At 45.5% G+C, this 20,802-nt stretch overlaps 1 protein-coding gene across 1 annotated transcript in view; it reads left to right on the forward strand.

The window, feature by feature from the left end:
- LOC116973790 (coiled-coil domain-containing protein 162-like) overlaps positions 1-8,786 on the forward strand; it is a 64,316-nt gene extending 55,530 nt beyond the window's left edge. The window contains exons 18-19 of the mRNA XM_033022096.1: positions 4,172-4,317; positions 8,673-8,786. Coding sequence (XP_032877987.1) covers positions 4,172-4,317; positions 8,673-8,786 — 260 coding nt within the window. The remainder of the gene's footprint in view (positions 1-4,171; positions 4,318-8,672) is intronic.
- Positions 8,787-20,802: the final 12,016 nt, after the last annotated feature.

Consider the following 20,802-nt stretch of genomic DNA (forward strand, 5'->3'; position numbering starts at 1 on the left):
GGGATCAATCTCGTGAACCTACGCTGCAATGCCTCAATCACAAGGATGTCCTTCCTCAAATTAGGAGACCAAAACTGTACACAATACTCCAGATGTGGCCTCACCAGAGCCCTATACAACTGCAGAAGAACCTCTTTACTCCTTTTCCTGAAATCCTCTTGTTATGAAGGCCAACATTCCATTGGCTTTCTTCACGGCCTGCTGTACCTACAAGCCAACTTTCAGTGACCGGTGTACAAGGACGACCAGGTGGTTGAGATAGTGGCATTTATGAGACTTTTAGACAGGCTCATGTAAGTGCAGGGAATGGAGGTTTTGGGACAGTTTTATTGTTCGATTAATACTAGTTTCTTCTCTTTTCCAAGAAACGACATCTGGTGCGTTGAGGAAATCGGCATCATTGCATTCCAGTGCATGCAGTTTCAGAAACATTTTGCCAGGTATTTTTACTTGTAATGTGTAGAGTTGAGTGAGGAGGAATGCCCATTCATTCTTTAACTTTGAGACATTTCTTTGCAAACCCACGTTCTTATATAAACGTACTAAATTCTTAAGGGGTTGGACAGGCTAGATGCAGGAAGATTGTTCCCGATGTTGGGGAAGTCCAGAACAAGGGGTCATAGTTTAAGGATAAGGGGGAAATCTTTTAGGACCGAGATGAGAAAAACATTTTTCACACAGAGAGTGGTGAATCTCTGGAATTCTCTGCCACAGAAGGTAGTTGAGGCCAGTTCAATGGCTATATTTAAGAGGGAGTTAGATGTGGCCCTTGTGGCTAAAGGTACCAGGGGGTATGGAGAGAAGGCAGGTACAGGATACTGAGTTGGATGATCAGCCATGATCATATTGAATGGCGGTGCAGGGTCAAAGGGCCGAATGGCCTACTCCTGCACCTATTGTCTATGTTTCTATAACATGAAGATGTTATATGTTCATCCTGGCTCAGTTAAAGCTTCTTAGGAGTCAACATCACCAACAACCTCTCCTGGACCACCCATATTGAAGCAACCACCAAGAAACCACACCAACGCCTCTTCTTCCTTAAGGTTTAGGAAGTTCGGCATGTCCCCTACAACTCTCACCAACTTCTACAGATGCGCCACACATAGCATTTTATCCAGGATGCATCACAGCATGGTTTGGGAACAGCTCCATCCAAGACCGCAAGAAATTGCAGCGAATTGTGGACGCAGCCCAGACCATCACACAAACCAACCTCTTGGTTCTTGGTTTCCTGGTCCTCCAAAATTATTCTAAATGGAATTTAAACTGGAGGTGGTGGAGGGTGGACTTAAGCAAAAAAGGGTTATTGGGGGACAAAGAGCGACCTCCCTTCCATTGGCTCCATCTACACCTCACGCTGACTCGGCAAGGCCAGCAGCATCATCAGTTACTCCAGCACTCTGTGAAACGTCACCTATCCATGTTCTCCACAGATGCTGCCTGACCCGCTGAGTTACTCCAGCACTCTGTGAAACGTCACCTATCCATGTTCTCCACAGATGCTGCCTGACCCGCTGAGTTACTCCAGCACTCTGTGAAACGTCACCTATCCATGTTCTCCACAGATGCTGCCTGACCCGCTGAGTTACTCCAGCCCTCTGTGAAACGTCACCTATCCATGTTCTCCACAGATGCTGCCTGACCCGCTGAGTTACTCCAGCACTCTGTACATACTAGAGGAAATCTATAGAGGTTGGTTAACCTACAACCCAAGGCAATTCAATGCTAGCATTTATATGAAGAGGACTGGAATACAAAAACAGGGATGTAATGCTGAGGCTCTATAAGGCGCTGGTCAGGCCGCATTTGGAATACTGTGAGCAAATTTGGTCCCCATATCTGAGGAAGGATGTGCTGGCTTTGGAGAGGGTCCAGAGGAGGTTTACAAGAATGATCCCAGGAATGAGTGGGTTAACATACGATGAGCGTTTGACGGCGCTGGGCCTGTGCTCACTGGAGTTTAGAAGGTTGAGGGGGGACCTCATTGAAAGTTACATAACAATGAAAGGCATAGAGTGGATGTGGAGAGGATGTTTCCACTGGTGGGAGAATCTAGAACTGGAGGTCACAGCCTCAGAATAAAAGGGCACTCTTTTTTAGAAAGGTGAGGAGGAACTTCTTTAGTCAGAGGGTAGTGAATCTGTGGAACTCATTGCCACAGAGGGCAGTAGAGACCAAGTCAGTGGGTATGTTTAAGATGGAGATTGACAGATTTGTGATTAGTACGGGTGTTGAGGGTTATGGGGAGAAGGCAGGAGAATGGGGTTAGGAGGGAGAGAGCAGCCATGATTAGGGTTGCCAACTTTCTCACTCCCAAATAAGGGGCAAAAGGTCAAAATACGGGACAAATTCCCGACGGCAATTCGTTGACCGATTAGGGTGAATGATGAGTTGGCCCCGGGTGCTGGACTGCACACAAAGCCCAGCCGGCGGGCCAGCTGAGGAGTTTTGGCCCGGGGGCCAAGTCCGCCACTCCATCCAACTCATGAACCGATGATCGGCCATGAGAAGGAGGGGTGGTGGTGGTGTCGGCGGTAAGCGAAGGTTGGACAGCTGGCCGGGCTGCCGACCGACGGGGCCACGGGCGAGGTGCTGCTGCTGCTGCTGCTGCTGCACTCCACGGGCTGCACTACATCGGGACGGGTGTGGCGGGGGCTGGACGTGGCGCTCTGACCCGACAGTCCCCTCGACCCGAGTAGTAGGAGTCAAATACGGGACAAGGGCGGTCCCATACGGGACAAACCAATTTAGCCCAATATACGGGATGTCCCGGCTAATACGGGACAGTTGGCAACCCTAGCCATGATTGAATGGCTGAGTAGACTCGATGGGCCGAATGGCCTAATTCTACTCCGATAACCTGTGAACTTGTGAAACCCTCATGTCTTTGGGATGTGGGAGGAAACACTTTAAAGATAGAGTGTGGAAACAGGCCCTTCAGCCCGCGTCAACCAGCGATTACCCCGCACACTAACACTGTCCTACCCACACTAGGGAGAGATTACAATTTTACAAAGCAGTTAACCTACAAGCCTGTACGTATTTGGAGTGTGGGGGGGAAACCGGAGCACCCGGAGAAAACCCACGCAGTTCACAGGGTGAACGTGCAAACTCCGTACAGACAGCATCCGTAGTCGGGATGGAACCCGGGTCTCTGGCGCTGTGAGGCAGCAACTCTACCGCTGCACCACCTCTAACTCCTTGCCATCATATTAGAAGTGCGGTGGTGTGGCCGTGAATAGTGTGGACTCCTTGGTCGAATACATGGGTGGGGAACCTTTTCATGTTCCCGATGTTGGGGTAGTCCAGAACAAGGGGTCACAGTTTAAGGATAAGGGGGAAATCTTTGAGGACCCAGATGAGAAAATCATTTTTCACACAGAGAGTGGTGAATCTGTGGAATTCTCTGCCACAGAAGGTAGTTGAGGCCAGTTCATTGGCTATATTTAAGAGGGAGTTAGATGTGGCCCTTGTGGCTAAAGGTACCAGGGGGTATGGAGAGAAGGCAGGTACAGGATACTGAGTTGGATGATCAGCCATGATCATATTGAATGGCGGTGCAGGCTCGAAGGGCCGAATGGCCTACTCCTGCACCTATTGTCTATGTTTCTATGTTAGAATGCCACATTAAGTTAGCTGTAATCTAATGAGGCCACATCCAAGAAACTTCAATTCGATGTACTTCAAAATGTACATTATTTTGTAAAAAAAATACCTATCAAAGAAAATGAAAAACATTTGTTGATTCTAAAGTTAATTAACCTTTTAATGACTTTGTTGTGACTGCTTTTTGTGGGAGGTTAACGTACATTCGAGAACTAAATCATGAGCATAACAGGTATTAAAATAGCCCTCATGACTTACTAATGTTTTAATTGTGGCCGTCAGTCGGGGAGGGCTATTTTGTTGAATCTTCTTTTACTCTTTGGTATTTTAAATACGTTCATTTTAAGATTAAAATAAAAAATAATAAAAGACAAACAAAAACATATTAATAAAATAAAAATAAAAGGATTTGTTCTACAAATTTGGATTCATTCAAAAGGCCGCACTTAATGGCCTAGAAGGCCACATGTGGGCCTTAAGGCCGCAGGTTCCCCACCCCCTGGTCTAATACAAAGGAAACTTTGGATGTAAACTTTTGGCTACCTGTGTATCCCTTACTTAGGCACTGGAACGCAGACTCACTTTCGAACTCAGTCACTTACGCTCTCCAGAGAGCAGTTGCAACGCTGTTTGACCACTGACCCAAAGACGACTGATGCCAGTGGAACCGTCGGCTGTGGAGGAAAGAGAATACAGAGGCCAAAAACGGTGAGCAACAGACATATCATAAAATCCTTTCAATCAATATTGATTCTGCATTCAAGCCCTGGATCCTGCCTGCCATAATTGAGGTTGTCAATGTTCCCGATGTTGGGGGAGTCCAGAACCAGGGGCCACACAGTTTAAGAATAAGGGGTAAGCCATTTAGAATGGAGACGAGGAAACACTTTTTCACACAGAGTTGTGAGTCTGTGGAATTCTCTGCCTCAGAGGGCGGTGGAGGCCAGTTATTTGGATACTATCAAGAGAGAGCTAGATAGGGCTCTTAAAGATAGCGGAGTCAGGGGATATGGGGAGAAGGCAGGAACGGGGTACTGATTGGGGATGATCAGCCATGGTCACATTGAATGGCGGTGCTGGCTCGAAGGGCCGAATGGCCTACTCCTACACCTATTGTCTATTGTTATGATGACTTTGTCAGCAGCAATTATATTTATACGGTACATTCCAAAATATCGCCCTGAATTACTTGAAAACTGATGTTACAAAATGATCACAGTTCCTGTGAACTAGTTTAGTTTAGAGATACAGCGCGGAAACTGGCCCACCGAGTCCGCGGCGACCAGCGATCCCCGCACACTAACACTGTCCTGCACACACTAGGGACAATTTAAAATTATACCTAGCCAGATAACCTACAAATCTGTGCGCCTTTGGTGCGTGGAAGGAAACCGAAGATCTCGGAGAAAGGTCACGGGGAGAACGTACAAACTCCGTACAGACATCGCCCGTAGTCAGGGTCTCCGGCGCTGTGAGGCAGCAACTCTACCGCTGCGCAACCCCGAACTGTTCGCAGCCCAAGCGGTTTCGGGCGGCACGGAGGTGCAGGGTAGATTTGTTGCCTCAACGCCAGAGACCTGGGTTCGATCCTGACTACGGGTGCTGTCTGTACAGAGTTTGTACAGAACTATTTTGAAGGTCGCAGAGGAGGTGCAGCAGCCAGACCAGCGAGTGAGTGGATTGGCTGAGACATCCTAATTAGTTGTGTGGATAGTTGACTTGATTAGATAAAATTAAATCCTGGTCTAGGGCAGTGACCTGTTGCGAGCGGCCTTGGTGAGGTAAAGTGGCTCAAGAGGCTTCTGCGAGGCAGCTGAGGCAAGGATGCTCCACTTGGATCCGTTGTGTATTTAATTTATTTTAAATATTTAAACTTGTGATGGCAGCTCTCTCCCGCCTTTCTTAAAACGTGGGATAACATTAGCTACCCTCCAATCCACAGGGACTGATCCTGAGTCTATAGAACATTGGAAAATTATCACCAATGCATCCATGATTTCTAGAGCCACTTCCTTAAGTACCCTGGGATGCAGACCATCAGGCCCTGGGGATTTATCAGCCTTCAGTCCCATCAGTCTATCCAACACCATTTCCTGCCTAATGTGTATTTCCATCAGTTCCTCCGTCACCCCAGATCCTCTGGCCACTAGTACATCAGGAAGATTGTTTGTGTCCTCCTTAGTGAAGACAGATCTAAAGTACCTGTTCAACTCATCTGCCATTTCCTTGTTCCCCATAATATCCTAGCCAATTCCCGTCTCATACCTTCAATGTCTCCTTTATTCATGTTCAGGACCCTAGTCTATGAATTAACCATGTCACTCTCCATCCTAATGCAGAATTCCACCATATTATGGTGACTGTTGCCCAAGGGGCCTTCCACAACAAGATCGCTAACTAATCCTTCCTCATTACACAATACCCAGTCTAGGATGGCCTGCCCTCTAGTCGGCTCCTCTACCTATTGGTTTAACAAACCCATCCTGTATACATTCCAGGAATTCCTCAGTGCTGCTACCAGTTCGGTTGTCCCAATCTATATGTAGATTAAAGTCACCCATGATAACCGCTGTACCTTTGCCACACGCATCCCTAATTTCCTGCTTGATGCTATCCCCAACCTCCCTACTGCTGTGTGGTGGTCTGTATACCACTCCAACAAGTGTTTTATGCCCGTGGCTATTTCGCAGTTCTACCCATACAGATTCTACAGCATCCAAGCTGATGTCTCTCCTTGCTATTGCGGTAATCTCCTCTTTAACCAGCATTACCACCCTGACAGTCCTTGAGGAGCTGCACCTGGACACAGTTCCCACAGGTGTGGTGGGTCAGTGAAAATGGGGAATTATAGACCTGTTAGCTTTACATCGGTAGTGGGGAAGATGCTGGAGTTGATTATTAAAGATGTATTTGGAAAGTAGTGACAGGATCGGTCAAAGTCAGCATGGATTTATGAAGGGGAAATCATACTTGACTAATCTTTTGGCATTTTTTGAGGATGTAACAAGTAAAATGGATAAGGGAGAGCCAGCGGATGCGGACTTTCAAAAAGCCTTTGACAAGGTCCCACACAAGAGATTAGTGTGCAAAATTAGAGCACATGGTATTGGGGGTAGGGTATTGAGGTGGATAGAGAACAGGTTGGCAGACAGGAAGCAAAGAGTAGGAATTAACGGGTCCTTTTCAGAATGACAGGCAGTGACTAGTGGGGTGCCACAAGGCTCGGTGCTGAGACCCCAGTTGTTTACAACATATATTAACAATTTAGACAAGGGAATTAAATCTGTAAATTTGCGGATCACACCAAGCTGGGTGGCAGTGTGAGCTGTGAGGAGGATGCTATGAGGCTGCAGGGTGACTTGGATAGGTTGGGTGAGTGGGCAGAAGCATGGCAGATGCAGTATAATGTGGATAAATGTGAGGTTATCCACTTTGGTGGCAAGAACAGGAAGGCAGATTATTATCTGAACGATGTCAGATTAGGAGAAGGGGAGGTGCATCGAGACCTGGGTGTGCTTGTACATCAGTCACTGAAAGTAAGCATGCAGGTACAGCAGGCAGTGAAGAAAGCTAATGGCATGTTGGCCTTCACTGCGAGAGGATTTGAGTATAGGAGCAAGGAGGTCCTACTGCATTTGTACAGGGCCCTGTTGAGACCGCACCTGGAGTTTTGTGTGCAATTTTGGTCTCCTAATTTGAGGAAGGACATTCTTGCTATTGAGGAAGTGCAGCGTAGGTTCTCCAGGTTAATTTTCGGGATGGCGGGACTGAAAAATTATGAAAGAGTGGGTCGACTGGGCTTGTATTCGCTGGAATTTAGAAGGATGAGAGGGGTCTTATTGAAACAAACAATTTGAAAAGCTTTTTCACTCAGTTGTGAAGGTGAATTCTCTGCCACAGAAGGCAGTGGAGGCCAATTCATTGCATGTTTTCAAGAGAGTTGGATTTAGCTCTTGGGGCTAAGGGAATCAAGGGATATGGGGAGAAAGCCAGAACGGGGTACTGATTTTGGATGGTCAGCCTTGAACATATTGAATGGCTGGTTCGAAGAGCCGAATGGCCTACTCCTGCACCTATTTTCTATGTTTCTATGTATGTTCTCCCCGTGACATGCGTGGGTTTTCTCTGGGTGCTCCGGTTTCCTCCCACACTCCCAAGACATACAGGTTTGTGGGTTAATTGGTTTGGTAGAATTGTTAATATTGTCCCTAGTGTGTGTGTGTGTGTGTGTGTGTAGGATCGTGTCATTGTGCGGGGATCACTGGTCATTGAGCCGAAGGGCCTGTTTCTCTAAACCAGGGGATCTCCAAACTATGGCCCGCGGGCCACATCCGGCCCGCCACGAGATTTTATCCGGCCCGCAGCAAGCTCAGCGCAGGACGGACGGAGCGTGTGTCAGTTAGGCGTCGAGTCGATTCGAGGAGCACAGCTGCCCAGTGTTGTTACCGGATAGATCCCTCGAATTGTCAGAGCCGAGACATCACGTGAAGAAGGGTGCAATGGGATGGGGGGGGGGGGTGGTTCGGCGCCAGCGGTCAGAATGGGGCAGGCGCGTGTTGTAACGTGCGATCGTTGCTCTCTGCCCCCTCTCTCTCTCTCTCTCTGCCTCTATCTCTCTCTAACTGCTCACGCTATCTCTCTCTCTCTCTCTCTCTCTTCCATTAAATTTATAAAACTGACAATTCCTCATATTTCCTATGGCCCGCAAAAATGTGCCGAATATATAACATGGCCCTCAAGCTGAAAAGTTTGGAGGCCCCTGCTCTAAACTAAACTAAGTTTACAAGTCGCAAATCGGGTTCACATGCTGCACGAAATGCCAGAAGTCCTTCAACAAAACAGGGGATTGACAGATTCTTGATTAGTACAGGTGTCAGGGGTTATGGGGAAAGCAGGGGAATGGGGTTGAGAGGGAAAGATAGATCAGCCATGATTGAACGGGAGTAGACTCGATGGGCCAAATGGCCTAATTCTGCTACCAACACTCATGTCATGAGAATTATCCAAATTGTTTTCATGTGATGTGTTCTGCATGTTCTCAGCTTAATTATTTGTTAACACAGGTCCCAACTAGACTTCACAATAAGGTGATGGAAGCATTATTGCCAGAAACGGAGAACTCGGGACATCTCAGTCTCATCCTGGAGCTGAAAGATTACAGATTAAATCAGAAATAATTGCAAGGGATGCAAGACAGAAAAACTGCATACAATCAAAAATAAAAGCAGGGCAGCTGGAAGAGGAAAAAAAAACATTATTAACTGCAGAGCAAAAATACCCCCAATAAAGTGCTGGAGTTTCTCAGTAGGATGTGTGTAAGAAGGAACAGCAGATGCTGGTTTACACTGGAGACATAAAATGCTGGAGTTAAGCCCCTGTCCCACTTAGGAAACCTGAACGGAAACCTCTGGAGACTTGGCGCCCCACCCAAGGTTTCCGTGCGGTTCCCGGAGGTTGCAGGTAGTGGAAGCAGGTTGGGAGACTGACAAAAACCTCCGGGAACCGCACGGAAACCTTGGGTGGGGCTTAAAGTCTCCAGAGGTTTCCGTTCAGGTTTCCTAAGTGGGACAGGGGCATAACTCAGCGGGACAGGCAGCATCTCTGGAGAGAAGGAATGGGTGATGTTTCGGGTCGAGACCCTTCTTCAGACTGAGAGTCAATGCAGGGATATGGAACGGTAAGGGTTTTGAAACTAGACATCTTAGGGGACGAAGATCAAACAAAATGTAGCATCGATCATTGGTAGCTCGGGGAAGTTGGCAAGGCAGCATACAAAGATAACATTTAATCAGGAGGACAGTCAGAGAACTAGGACGGGGGAAGGGATAGAGAGAGTGGGAAAGCAAGGGAGAAGTCAATATTCATACCTCCGAAGGACATGGATAGGTGAATATTTGGGCCAGGACCCATCATCAGTTACTGTAGCACTTTTCTTGCAAATGAGCATCTGCAGTTCTTAATTTCCCCCATTCAATGCAGCGTGGTCACTTCTGAGTAATTTTATGGAATGTTTTAACTTTTGAAATCAAGTGCTGGAGTAACTCAGCGGGTCAGGCAGCATCTCTGGGGAACATGGATAGGTGACGTTTCACAGAGCTGGAGTAACTCAGCGGGTCAGGCAGCATCTGTGGAGAACATGGATAGGTGACGTTTCACAGAGCTGGAGTAACTCAGCGGGTCAGGCAGCATCTCTGGAGAACATGGGTAGGTGACGTTTTGGATTGCGACCCTTCTTCTGATTGGGGAGGAACATGGGTAGGTGGAAAAAAAAAATCTTTGATGCCAAAGCTTTTCCAGTGTATCGTGCTATATGTGAAATAATAAACCATTAACAATAAATTGAAGACACAAAGTGCTGAAGTAACTCAGACAGGCCAGGCAGCATCTCTGGAGAAAAAGGATGGGTCATGTTTCGTGTTGGGACGCTTTAGACAGCAGGAGCAAAGTGGTCCTTCTGCAGTTGTACAGGGCCAAAGTGAGACAACACCTGGAGTATTGCGTGCAGTTTTAGTCCCCTAATTTGAGGAAGGATATCCTTGCTATTGAGGGAGTGCAGCGTAGGTTGACAAGGTTAATTCCTGGGATGGCGGGACTGTCATATGCTGAGAGAATGGAGCGGCTGAACTTGTACACTCTGGAGTTTAGAAGGATGCGAGGGGATCTTATTGAAACATATAAGATTAAGGGTTTGGACACGCTAGAGGCAGGAAACATGTTCCCGATGTTGGGGGAGTCCAGAACCAGGGGCCACAGTTTAAGAATAAGGGGTAAGCCATTTAGAACGGAGACGAGGAAATACTTTTTCTCACAGAGAGTGGTGAGTCTGTGGAATTCTCTGCCTCAGAGGGCGGTGGAGGCAGGTTCTCTGAATGCTTTCAAGAGAGTCAAGTGGAGTCAAGGGATATGGGGAGAAGGCAGGCACGGGTTGATACGGGACGATCAGCCATGATCACAAAGAATGGCGGTGCTGGCTTGAAGGGCCGAATGGCCTCCTCCTGCACCTATTTTCTATGTTTCTATAGCTAGATAGGGCTCTTAAAGATAGCGGAGTCAGGGGATATGGGGAGAAGGCAGGAACGGGGTACTGATTGTGGATGATCAGCCATGTTCACATTGAATGGTGGTGCTGGCTCGAAGGGCCAAATGGCCTACTCCTGCACCTATTGTCTATTGACTGATTTTCGTGACATTTGCAAGGAACCAAGCAAGCGTTCAATAACACCAGAAACAAATAATTAAAACATGAACTTTATTGGTTGGTATGGTTAGGCATTCTGTTCTTAAGATAGTGAAGGGTTTAGACACCCCACGATATCAGGGTAAAGCAGGCATCCGTAAAATGCTTCAGGTTCTACACATTACGTCACACTTTGGCAAGTGAAGAGCATGGGGGTCTGAACTAAGCACTTCCAAAACACTTTATAAAATTACACTTTTTTCTTCATTTGTCCTCCCCCAATCCTCCAATTACATTTTTGGCCATAATTTAAGTTAATGGCTTGCAAGTTCTCCTTTAAGGCACTTTAATCCAAATCCAATTCAAGCCTCAATATAGTGCAAATCCTGATCACCCATACCCGGATGACAGCGAGATAATCTGCAGGTACATCTACAAGGTACTGTACAGTGAACATTTCAGTGCAATACATTAAAGCGGGTGAAAAAGCAACATGGATGATCAGACCCCCAATAGCTGATTGCAATCTCCAGACTCTTAGTACACTCAAATAGGCTTCACTCATAACTTAATCCGACAGGGTTGTTAAAAGATGTACAAAGCTGCATAAAATAAAAATTGACAGTCCCTTTGGTCTCAAGTAACACACACACACAAAAAAACACTCCAAGTGCAGCAATGGGAACAAGTTACTAGAAGAAGGGGGCATTAGCCTGGATGTTGCCACGTCAGTTTAGATATTTGATATTCGCATGCCTGAAGCATTCAGAAAATACTCTGATTATCCAGATAATGGATTGGCACCTCTGCTATATTAAAAGATGCAAAGACACCCGTATGGTTAACCTTCACTTCACTAGCTACAGGAGGGATGGTGGATGGGAGGTTTGACACGAGTGTGCAATTTCAGAGCTTCAAGCTTTGCTAATTTTTTTACTCCAGGAACTAATTAGTCACAATCCACCCAACTTCCTAATTGATACCACATGGGCTGGACAACCCTTATAACCTTTGGCGCTACTTTGCAAAGCTATGAAAAGCAGAGGGTTTTGGTGCGTGATGGCTGGGAGGCTGCACTTAGACTCGACTATCTTCCACCATTCAAAATAAAATACTCTCCACTGGCTACCAAATATCTGTAACCTGTTTGGCGATACTCAAATGTGACTTTGACCACTCAAGTGCAATATCTCTCCAGGTTAACACTGAAGTTAATTCAATCCCTTACAACTCAGTAACATACCGTCCCAACCTGAAAGCGCGAACAGAAGTTATTTTACACAACTGAAATCATTTAGAAGATTAAACATGACCAACCTCAGGATTAACAGCAATATTATACCACATTTCAAGATCTTAAAATTTAACCTGAAATGATTGTCTTCCGATCTTCACGTGAACAGAACAAATTTCAAGCTAAGCTACTGAATTCTTCACATTAAATATTCCAAGAGCTACCAACATCGACAACAACAGCCCAGACTGTAAATCAAACCCTCGTGTCCCATTCCTACCACTTTATACAAAAACGGGCAAATAGAAAGCAGATGCTATTCATAAAGCAGAGGTTATTAAAAGTACCATAATATGCAGTATATCATATGAGCAATGGCAAAGAAGTCACGGAAGCTACAAGAATTTGCCAAATCTCCAGTGAACTTCACGGAATAACATTGTCAGTCCATTCATGCAAGGCATACAATGATCACCTACACTGTGTGTGGAAAGTGGAGAGAGTTTACTCGATGTAAACTGAAGTGGTCAGTGGAACCTAGATCTAGTGCAAACAGCCCAAAATTAAAATTTATCTGGATCTTCCACGTTCACGAGGCTAATAAACCGAGTCCGATGTACACAATGCAATAAACAAAACACCGTTACTCCATCAAATAAAAGCATTTACTGAATTATCCAGCCAGTTATCCATGTTGGTAGCTCCAGAACGTAAATCAACCATTTTAACTGAAAAATCTAAACAGAATATACTTCATGAATTTAGAATGTTTGATTTCAAGGCGGCCCATTTTCAGAGAACAAATATTGAGTAGGAATAAGGCCACATTTATTTAAGGCATGGTACTTTTCTCTCCCCCCCCTCCTCCCCCCCCAAATATATCCATGTGCCCAATAATAAAGGAAGTGTGGGTATGTTAAAGATACATCCCTGTTTAACAAATAGCAAGTCAAAGAATCAAATCAAAGTTAAACAATGTACGCCCATTAAGATATGGCTAATTGTAAAGAGTGGTGTGCCATTTCCCCCCAAAAAATTATCCTCACACAGCAGACCGATAGAAGCAAATAGCAGGGACTCCGCAGTCCAACAGCAACATGCTCAGAGCGTGTGGTAATTCCTATCCTTGCTTTTGCAGAACTTGACAGCGAAAAAGATGACAGCTTGCAGTCCGAGCACAAGGACGATCCCCCCAATGAAGCTTGCAGCGTCAAACGTCGAATTCTTATGCGGCAAGGGGGGTGCGGTGGTAGTTCCGTTTGTTGTACCTGCAGCAAACGCAAAACATTCATTAGAGAGAAGGTCGTTAGTGATAAGAGTCATAGACTGATACAGAGTGGAAACAGGCCCATCGGCCCAACTTCCCCACACCAGCCAACTACAGCTGTCCCACCTGCCTGCGTTTGGTCCAAGGCTGTCCTAGCCATGATAGGAGCAGAATTAGGCCATTCGGCCCATCAAGTCTGCTCCATCATTCAATCACGGTTGATCTATCTCTCCCTCCTAACCCCATTCTCCTGCCTTCTCCCCATAACCCCTGACACCCGTACTAATCAAGAATCTATTGATCTCTGAAAAATCTCCACTGACTTGGCCTCCACAGCCTTCTGTGGCAATGAATTCCACAGATTTGCCACCCACTGACTAAACAAATTCCTCATCTCCTTCCTAAAGGAACATCCCTTAATTCTGAGGCAATGACCTTTAGTCCTCGACTCTCCCACTAGTGGAAACATCCTCTCCACATCCAAGCCTTTCACTATTCAGTAAGTTTCAATGAGGGTCCCCCCTCATTCTTCTAAACTTTAATCAGCACAGGCCCAGTGCTGACAAACACTCATCGTATGTTAACCCATTCATTCCTGGGATCCATAAAATCTATAATTTTGCAGAAATACTTAGTGGCTTCCAGTTTCTGAATTCATGCAGTAATGAAGTTCCCTTTTAATAGTAATGTTGCAGAAGCAGTTAATCATTGAAGAGGCCAGTCTGAAGAAGGGTCTCGACCCGATACGTCACCTATTCCTTTTCTCCACAGATGCTGCCTGACCTGCTGAATTTCTCCAACTTTGTGTATCTTCAGCTAAACTCTGTTCACTCAGTGGGTGGTGGAAAGAGCTGTCAAAGGAAATAGTTGAGGCAGATACAATAACATTTAAGACACCAGGACAGGTACAGAAGGATTTGGGCCAAATGCAGGCAGGTGGGACTAGTGTAGATGGAGCAAGTTGGGCTGTTTCCATGCTGTATGACTCTATATGGAAAGAGTTGCTAGAGGAAGTAGTGGAGGCAGGTACAATCACAGCATTTAAAAGACACCTGGACAGGTACATGGATAGGAAAGGTTTGGAGGGATATGGGCCAAATGGGATTAGCTTAGATGGAGCATCTTGGTCAGCAAGATAGAGCTGGGCTGAAGAGCCCGTTTGCTTGCTGTATGACTCCTTGGCCAATGTGTTTCCTCAAAGTAAGCAGTCGCATAAGATTCCACCAAAGTATTAAATTATTGCCCCAAAATAATATTTTAGTTTGAATGCAGAGGATCTTGCTAGCTGAGGGCAGACATTAATGATAGGAAAAAAAATAGGGCACTGCTCAGCAAATAAAATAGAAGGTAATAATATCACTTATACTAGTTAATCGTCCATGAGAACAGCAAGCGGCAAATTTATTGGGAACCCAATTATACCAGGGAAGATTCAGATTCAGATTCAGAAAACTTTATTGTCTGTCGCAACAGAAAATCTTCTTTGTCATCTTAAGTTGTCATTTAATTTTTATAAATTATAAAATAATGAAGGAAATAGATCGGGTAGATGCACAGAGTCTCGTGCCCAGAGTAGGCAAATCGAGGATCAGAGGACACAGGTTTAAGGATAAGGGGAAAAGATTTAATAGGAATCTGAGGGGTAATGTTTTCACACAAAGGATGATGTGTGTATGGAACGAGCTGTTGGAGAAGGTGGTAGTTGAGGCAGGGACTATCCCAACGTTTAAGAAAGTTTGATCGCTACATGGATAGGACAGGTTTAATAATAATAAATTTTATTTATGGGCGCCTTTCAAGAGTCTCAAGGACACCTTACAAAAATTTAGCAGGTAGAGGAAAAACATGTAAGGGGAATGAAATAAATAGTAGAGACATGACTAGTACACAAAGTAAAGACAGAATTCAATACAAAACACAAAATGAGGCAATTAATGCACAGATGTAAAGGGAGGGGGACGTGGGGCTAAGGATAGGCAGAGGTGAAGAGATGGTTTGGAGGGATATGGGCCAAACGTTGGCAGGAGGGACTAGTGCAGCCGGTGTGGGCAAGTGGGGCCGAGTGACCTGTTTCCACGCTGTATCACTATGACTCTAAGCAAATACTTCAATGGAATGCATGCGTTTAGTTTGCAATATTTACACTTCTTTTGAAGGCTGTGTCGGCTTCGGACTTAAATCAAGATGATTCTCACCGTCCCCTCAAATTAAATGAACTCTTACACCATAGTTTTGACAGAGTGTTAACATGTACAAACGCGAACATGTCGCCCGAGCATGAATTACATGGAGCCCACTGTAATTCACTACTAAAAAAGGTCATTCCATGTTCCAGAAGGTCAGTTTTGCTTTTACCTGGTGTAGTAGTAAGACTTGTGGTATTGGGTGTCAGAGTAACTACAGTGATCCCTGCGGAAGGAACGGACGGGCAGACAAGCCAGGCAGAAGGGTAGAGAAGAAAACAAATTAGACACGTTGTCAACATCACAAGTTGGAACAATGCTACATGTATTGTGACAAGACTGTGCAGAACAGCTCAGGCATCACAGCAGCCTCAGCTGATAGCTTTATACTGGAGACACCATGTTAATGGCAACACTTCAAAGATCTGACTAATGGAATATATCCCAAATCAAAACCATTCAAATTTTACGTTGCTGCTTTGATACATACTAATATTAGCAATTTATACTCCCAAAAGATTAAACAGAATAGATTTAGCAGTACAGGAAGCCGCACCCATGAATGCGGCTCAGTTTTGCTTAATATTTGCACAGAATGGTCTGCTGGGCACGACTTGTAGTGTTACCATTAGCGATACATTACAGAGACAAGGCAATGGTTACGCTCATGTGGTTGCTACTCTGCAGGAGGGACGTGGAAGAAATGACAAGCAAAATAGATTCACCAGAATGTTTCCCCTGGAATGGGAGATTGTAGTTAAACATTAGGTGGAGTTTATTTTACCATCCTACCACAACTAGAGAGCAGTCCTGAACTACTATCTACCTCTTCGACAAACCTCTATCTTTGACTCAATCGTGCATTAAACGTTAGTTCACGTTATGCCCTTTATCGTGTAATTAGAGGGCACGCGTCTAGAGTGAGAGGGGAGAAATGTAAAGGATGTCTGAGGGGCACGTTTTTTTACAGAGGGTGCTGACTGTCTGGACTGAAAGAAGGTTTGAGTCCAAGTTAATGTATTACTTTAATGACAAGAACCTGTCAGACAGCATCTGGAACAGTGCGTTCAGGTCTGGTCTCCTCCATAGACAAGCGAAAGGGAATGCAGCCACTGAAACCACTATCTGCAGTTCCTTTCTACATACATCAGCACTTTGTGTCTATTATTGATTCTTTGGAATTTTTGAGGGTTGGGGGGGACGGGACGTGAGCAGTTCAGTTCAGTTTATTGTCACGTGTACCGAGGTACAGTTGTGTGCTAACCAGTCAGCAGAAAGACAATACATGATTTCAATCGATCCATTTAGTGTACAGATACACTGCAGATTGTTTTGAACAACACATGAGGTTTTTTCTATCTAGGATATAAGAATAGGTAGCAATTTCAATGAAACATACAAAGAATGCGTCGAGGTTTCTGGGCTATATCCAAGCTTGTTTGACCCAGGTCTTAGATTCTCTCTGTACCCTTCCATATCTCCAGTTTCCCTCTCCCCTGACTCAGTCTGAAGAAGGGTCCCATCCCGTAACGTCGCCCATTGCTTCTCTCCAGGGATGCTTCCTGAGTTTCCCGCTGAGTTACTCCAGCATTTCGTGTCTATTCTCAAAATAAGGGTTCCTTAACCGAGGATTGAAAGGAGAAGCAACTTCCAACCAGAGGAGAGTGAATCTCTAGAGTTCTGTCCTAAGGGCTGTAGAAGCGAATGATATTGGCAGAGCAAAATGCCGAGGGCCACATAGCCGCCGCCTACTGCTTTTATTTCCGTTGTTCTAACATTAACGTCACCAGCTTTATATGAACTTTAGCCAGAAAACAAATGGTTCAACTTGGTGCTGTGAATTGTAACCGGCAAGTTGGGATTCTGAAATCTGTCCCATCTTGGATATAGTCACCATAGGTAAGGCAGAGCAGATGCCTTGCGAACAGTTTCTTAAATAACATTACTCATCACAGATGAAAATATAAATAGTTCAGTTTAGTTTATTGTCACGTGTACCACATGCCAACCAGTCAGCAGAAAGACAATACATGATCCATTTACAGTGTATAGATACACGATAAGGGAATAACATTTAGTGCAAGGAAAGAGCCAGCAAAGGCCAATCAAGGATAGTCCGAGGGTCACCAAAGAGGTAGATAGTAGTTCAGGACTGCTCTCTGGTTGTGGTGGGATGGTTCAGTTGCCTAATAACAGCTGGGGAGATACTGTCCCTGAATCTGGAGGTGTGCGTTTTCACACTCTGTACCTTTTACCTGATGGGAGAGGGGTAAAGAGGGAGTGGCCAGGGTGCGACTGGTCCTTGATTATGCTGCTGGCCTTGCTGAGGCAGCGTGAGGTATAAATGGAGTTTGTGTGATGGTCTGGGCTGCGTCCAGAATTTGCTGCAATTTCTTTCGGTCTTGGATGGAGCTGTTGGATGTATACTGCACTTCAATAACAAAAATGTTTGTATTGAAAGATCTAGATGTTGGGTTTATGCACACATTAACTTTGGTAACTTTACGACAGTACTCTTTGTGACTGTGTATCTCGAGGGTATTCTCACTTTAAATTTCCAGTGGTTTTTTGGCAAGCAGGAATCTGCAGCTTAAGTTAGTATTCCATTTGTTAGATCTTGGCTGAGAACTTACATTATACTTTAGAGATACAATATGGAAACAGGCCCTTCAGCCCAACGATTCTACACCAACCAGTGATCACCCTGTACACTAGCACCACCTACACACTAGGGACAATTTACCAATGCCAATTAACCTACAAACCTGTACGTCTTTGGAGTGTGGGAGCAAACCCATGCGGTCACGGGGAGATCATACCAGCTTTGTACAGACAGCACCCGTGGTCAGGATGTAACCTGGTTCTCTGGCGCTGTAAGGCAGCAACTCTACCGCTGCGCCACCGTGCCGCCTACATTCCATGGAGCAATTTTGTTCAATACAAAATGTGTTTTATCCAGCATATTATGACAAAGCTGACTTTCAATGTGTGAAGGTACACAAAATTGCTGGAGGAACTCAGCGGGTGCAGCAGCATCTATGGAGCGAAGGAAATAGGCGACGTTTCGGGCCGAAACCCTTCTTCAGACTGATGGGGGGTGGGGAAAGAAAGAAGGAAAAAGGGGAAGAGGAGGAGCCCGAGGGCGGGCGGATGGGAGGGTGGGAGGAGACAGCTAGAGGGTGAAGGAAGGGGAGGGGACAGCACAGGCTAGCCAAATTGGGGGAATTCAATGTTGATGCCATAGGGGCGCAAGGACCCCAGACGGAATATGAGGTGCTGTTCCTTCAATGTGTGAACACAGACAGGGAGAATACCAAGTCTTCCCCTCCCGCCAACCCCCATTTCAATAAGGCCATTAACTCGGCTACGTTAAAATCCTGGGATTATACTGACCACAGGTCAATTTAGACAATAGAAGCGGGAGGAGGCCATTTGGCCCTTCGAGCCAGCACCTTTCGCCAGCATCACTGTGATATCATGGCTGATCATCCACATTCATTTAGAAACATAGAAACATAGAAATTAGGTGCAGGAGTAGGCCATTCGGCCCTTCGAGCCTGCACCGCCATTCAATATGATCATGGCTGATCATCCAACTCAGTATCCCGTACCTGCCTTCTCTCCATACCCTCTGATCCCCTTAGCCACAAGGGCCACATCTAACTCCCTCTTAAATATAGCCAATGAACTGGCCTCGACTACCCTCTGTGGCAGGGAGTTCCAGAGATTCACCACTCTCTGTGTGAAAAAAGTTCTTCTCATCTCGGTTTTAAAGGATTTCCCCCTTATCCTTAAGCTGTGACCCCTTGTCCTGGACTTCCCCAACATCGGGAGCAATCTTCCTGCATCTAGCCTGTCCAACCCCTTAAGAATTTTGTAAGTTTCTATAAGATCCCCTCTCAATCTCCTAAATTCTAGAGAGTATAAACCAAGTCTATCCAGTCTTTCTTCATAAGACAGTCCTGACATCCCAGGAATCAGTCTGGTGAACCTTCTCTGCACTCCCTCTATGGCAATAATGTCCTTCCTCAGATTTGGAGACCAAAACTGTCACGCAATACTCCAGGTGTGGTCTCACCAAGACCCTGTACAACTGCAGTAGAACCTCCCTGCTCCTATACTCAAATCCTTTTGCTATGAAAGCTAACATACCATTCGCTTTCTTCACTGCCTGCTGCACCTGCATGCCCACTTTCAATGACTGGTGTACCATGACACCCAGGTCTCGCTGCATCTCCCCTTTTCCTAGTCGGCCACCATTTAGATAATAGTCTGCTTTCCTGTTTTTGCCACCAAAATGGAGAACCTCACATTTATCCACATTATACTGCATCTGCCAAACATTTGCCCACTCACCCAGCCTATCCAAGTCACCTTGCAGTCTCCTAGCATCCTCCTCACAGCTAACACTGCCCCCCAGCTTAGTGTCATCCGCAAACTTGGAGATATTGCCTTCAATTCCCTCATCCAGATCATTAATATATATTGTAAATAGCTGGGGTCCCAGCACTGAGCCTTGCGGTACCCCACTAGTCACTGCCTGCCATTGTGAAAAGGACCCGTTTACTCCTACTCTTTGCTTCCTGTTTGCCAGCCAGTTCTCTATCCACATCAATACTGAACCCCCAATGCCGTGTGCTTTAAGTTTGTATACTAATCTCTTATGTGGGACCTTGTCGAAAGCCTTCTGGAAGTCTAGATACACCACATCCACTGGTTCTCCCCTATCCACGCTACTAGTTACATCCTCGAAAAATTCTATAAGATTCGTCAGACATGATTTACCTTTCGTAAATCCATGCTGACTTTGTCCAATGATTTCACCACTTTCCAAATGTGCTGCTATCCCATCTTTAATAACTAGCAGTTTCCCCACTACCGATGTTAGACTAACTGGTCTGTAATTCCCCGTTTTCTCTCTCCCTCCCTTCTTAAAAAGTGGGGTTATGTTTGCTACCCGCCAATCCTCAGGAACTACTCCAGAATCTAACGGTTTTGAAAGATTATTACTAATGCATCCACTATTTCTGGAGCTACTTCCTTAAGTACTCTGGGATGCAGCCTATCTGGCCCTGGGGATTTATCGGCCTTTAATCCATTCAATTTACCCAACACCACTTCCCGACTAACCTGGATTTCACTCAATTCCTCCAACTCCTTTGACCCGCGGTCCCCTGCTATTTCCGGCAGATTATTTATGTCTTCCTTAGTGAAGACGGAACCAAAGTAGTTATTCAATTGGTCCGCCATATCCTTGTTCCCCATGATCAACTCACCTGTTTCTGACTGCAAGGGACCTACATTTGTTTTAACTAATCTCTTTCTTTTCACA

Source organism: Amblyraja radiata, chromosome 5 (assembly GCF_010909765.2).
Source record: "Amblyraja radiata isolate CabotCenter1 chromosome 5, sAmbRad1.1.pri, whole genome shotgun sequence".
NCBI lineage: Eukaryota > Metazoa > Chordata > Chondrichthyes > Rajiformes > Rajidae > Amblyraja > Amblyraja radiata.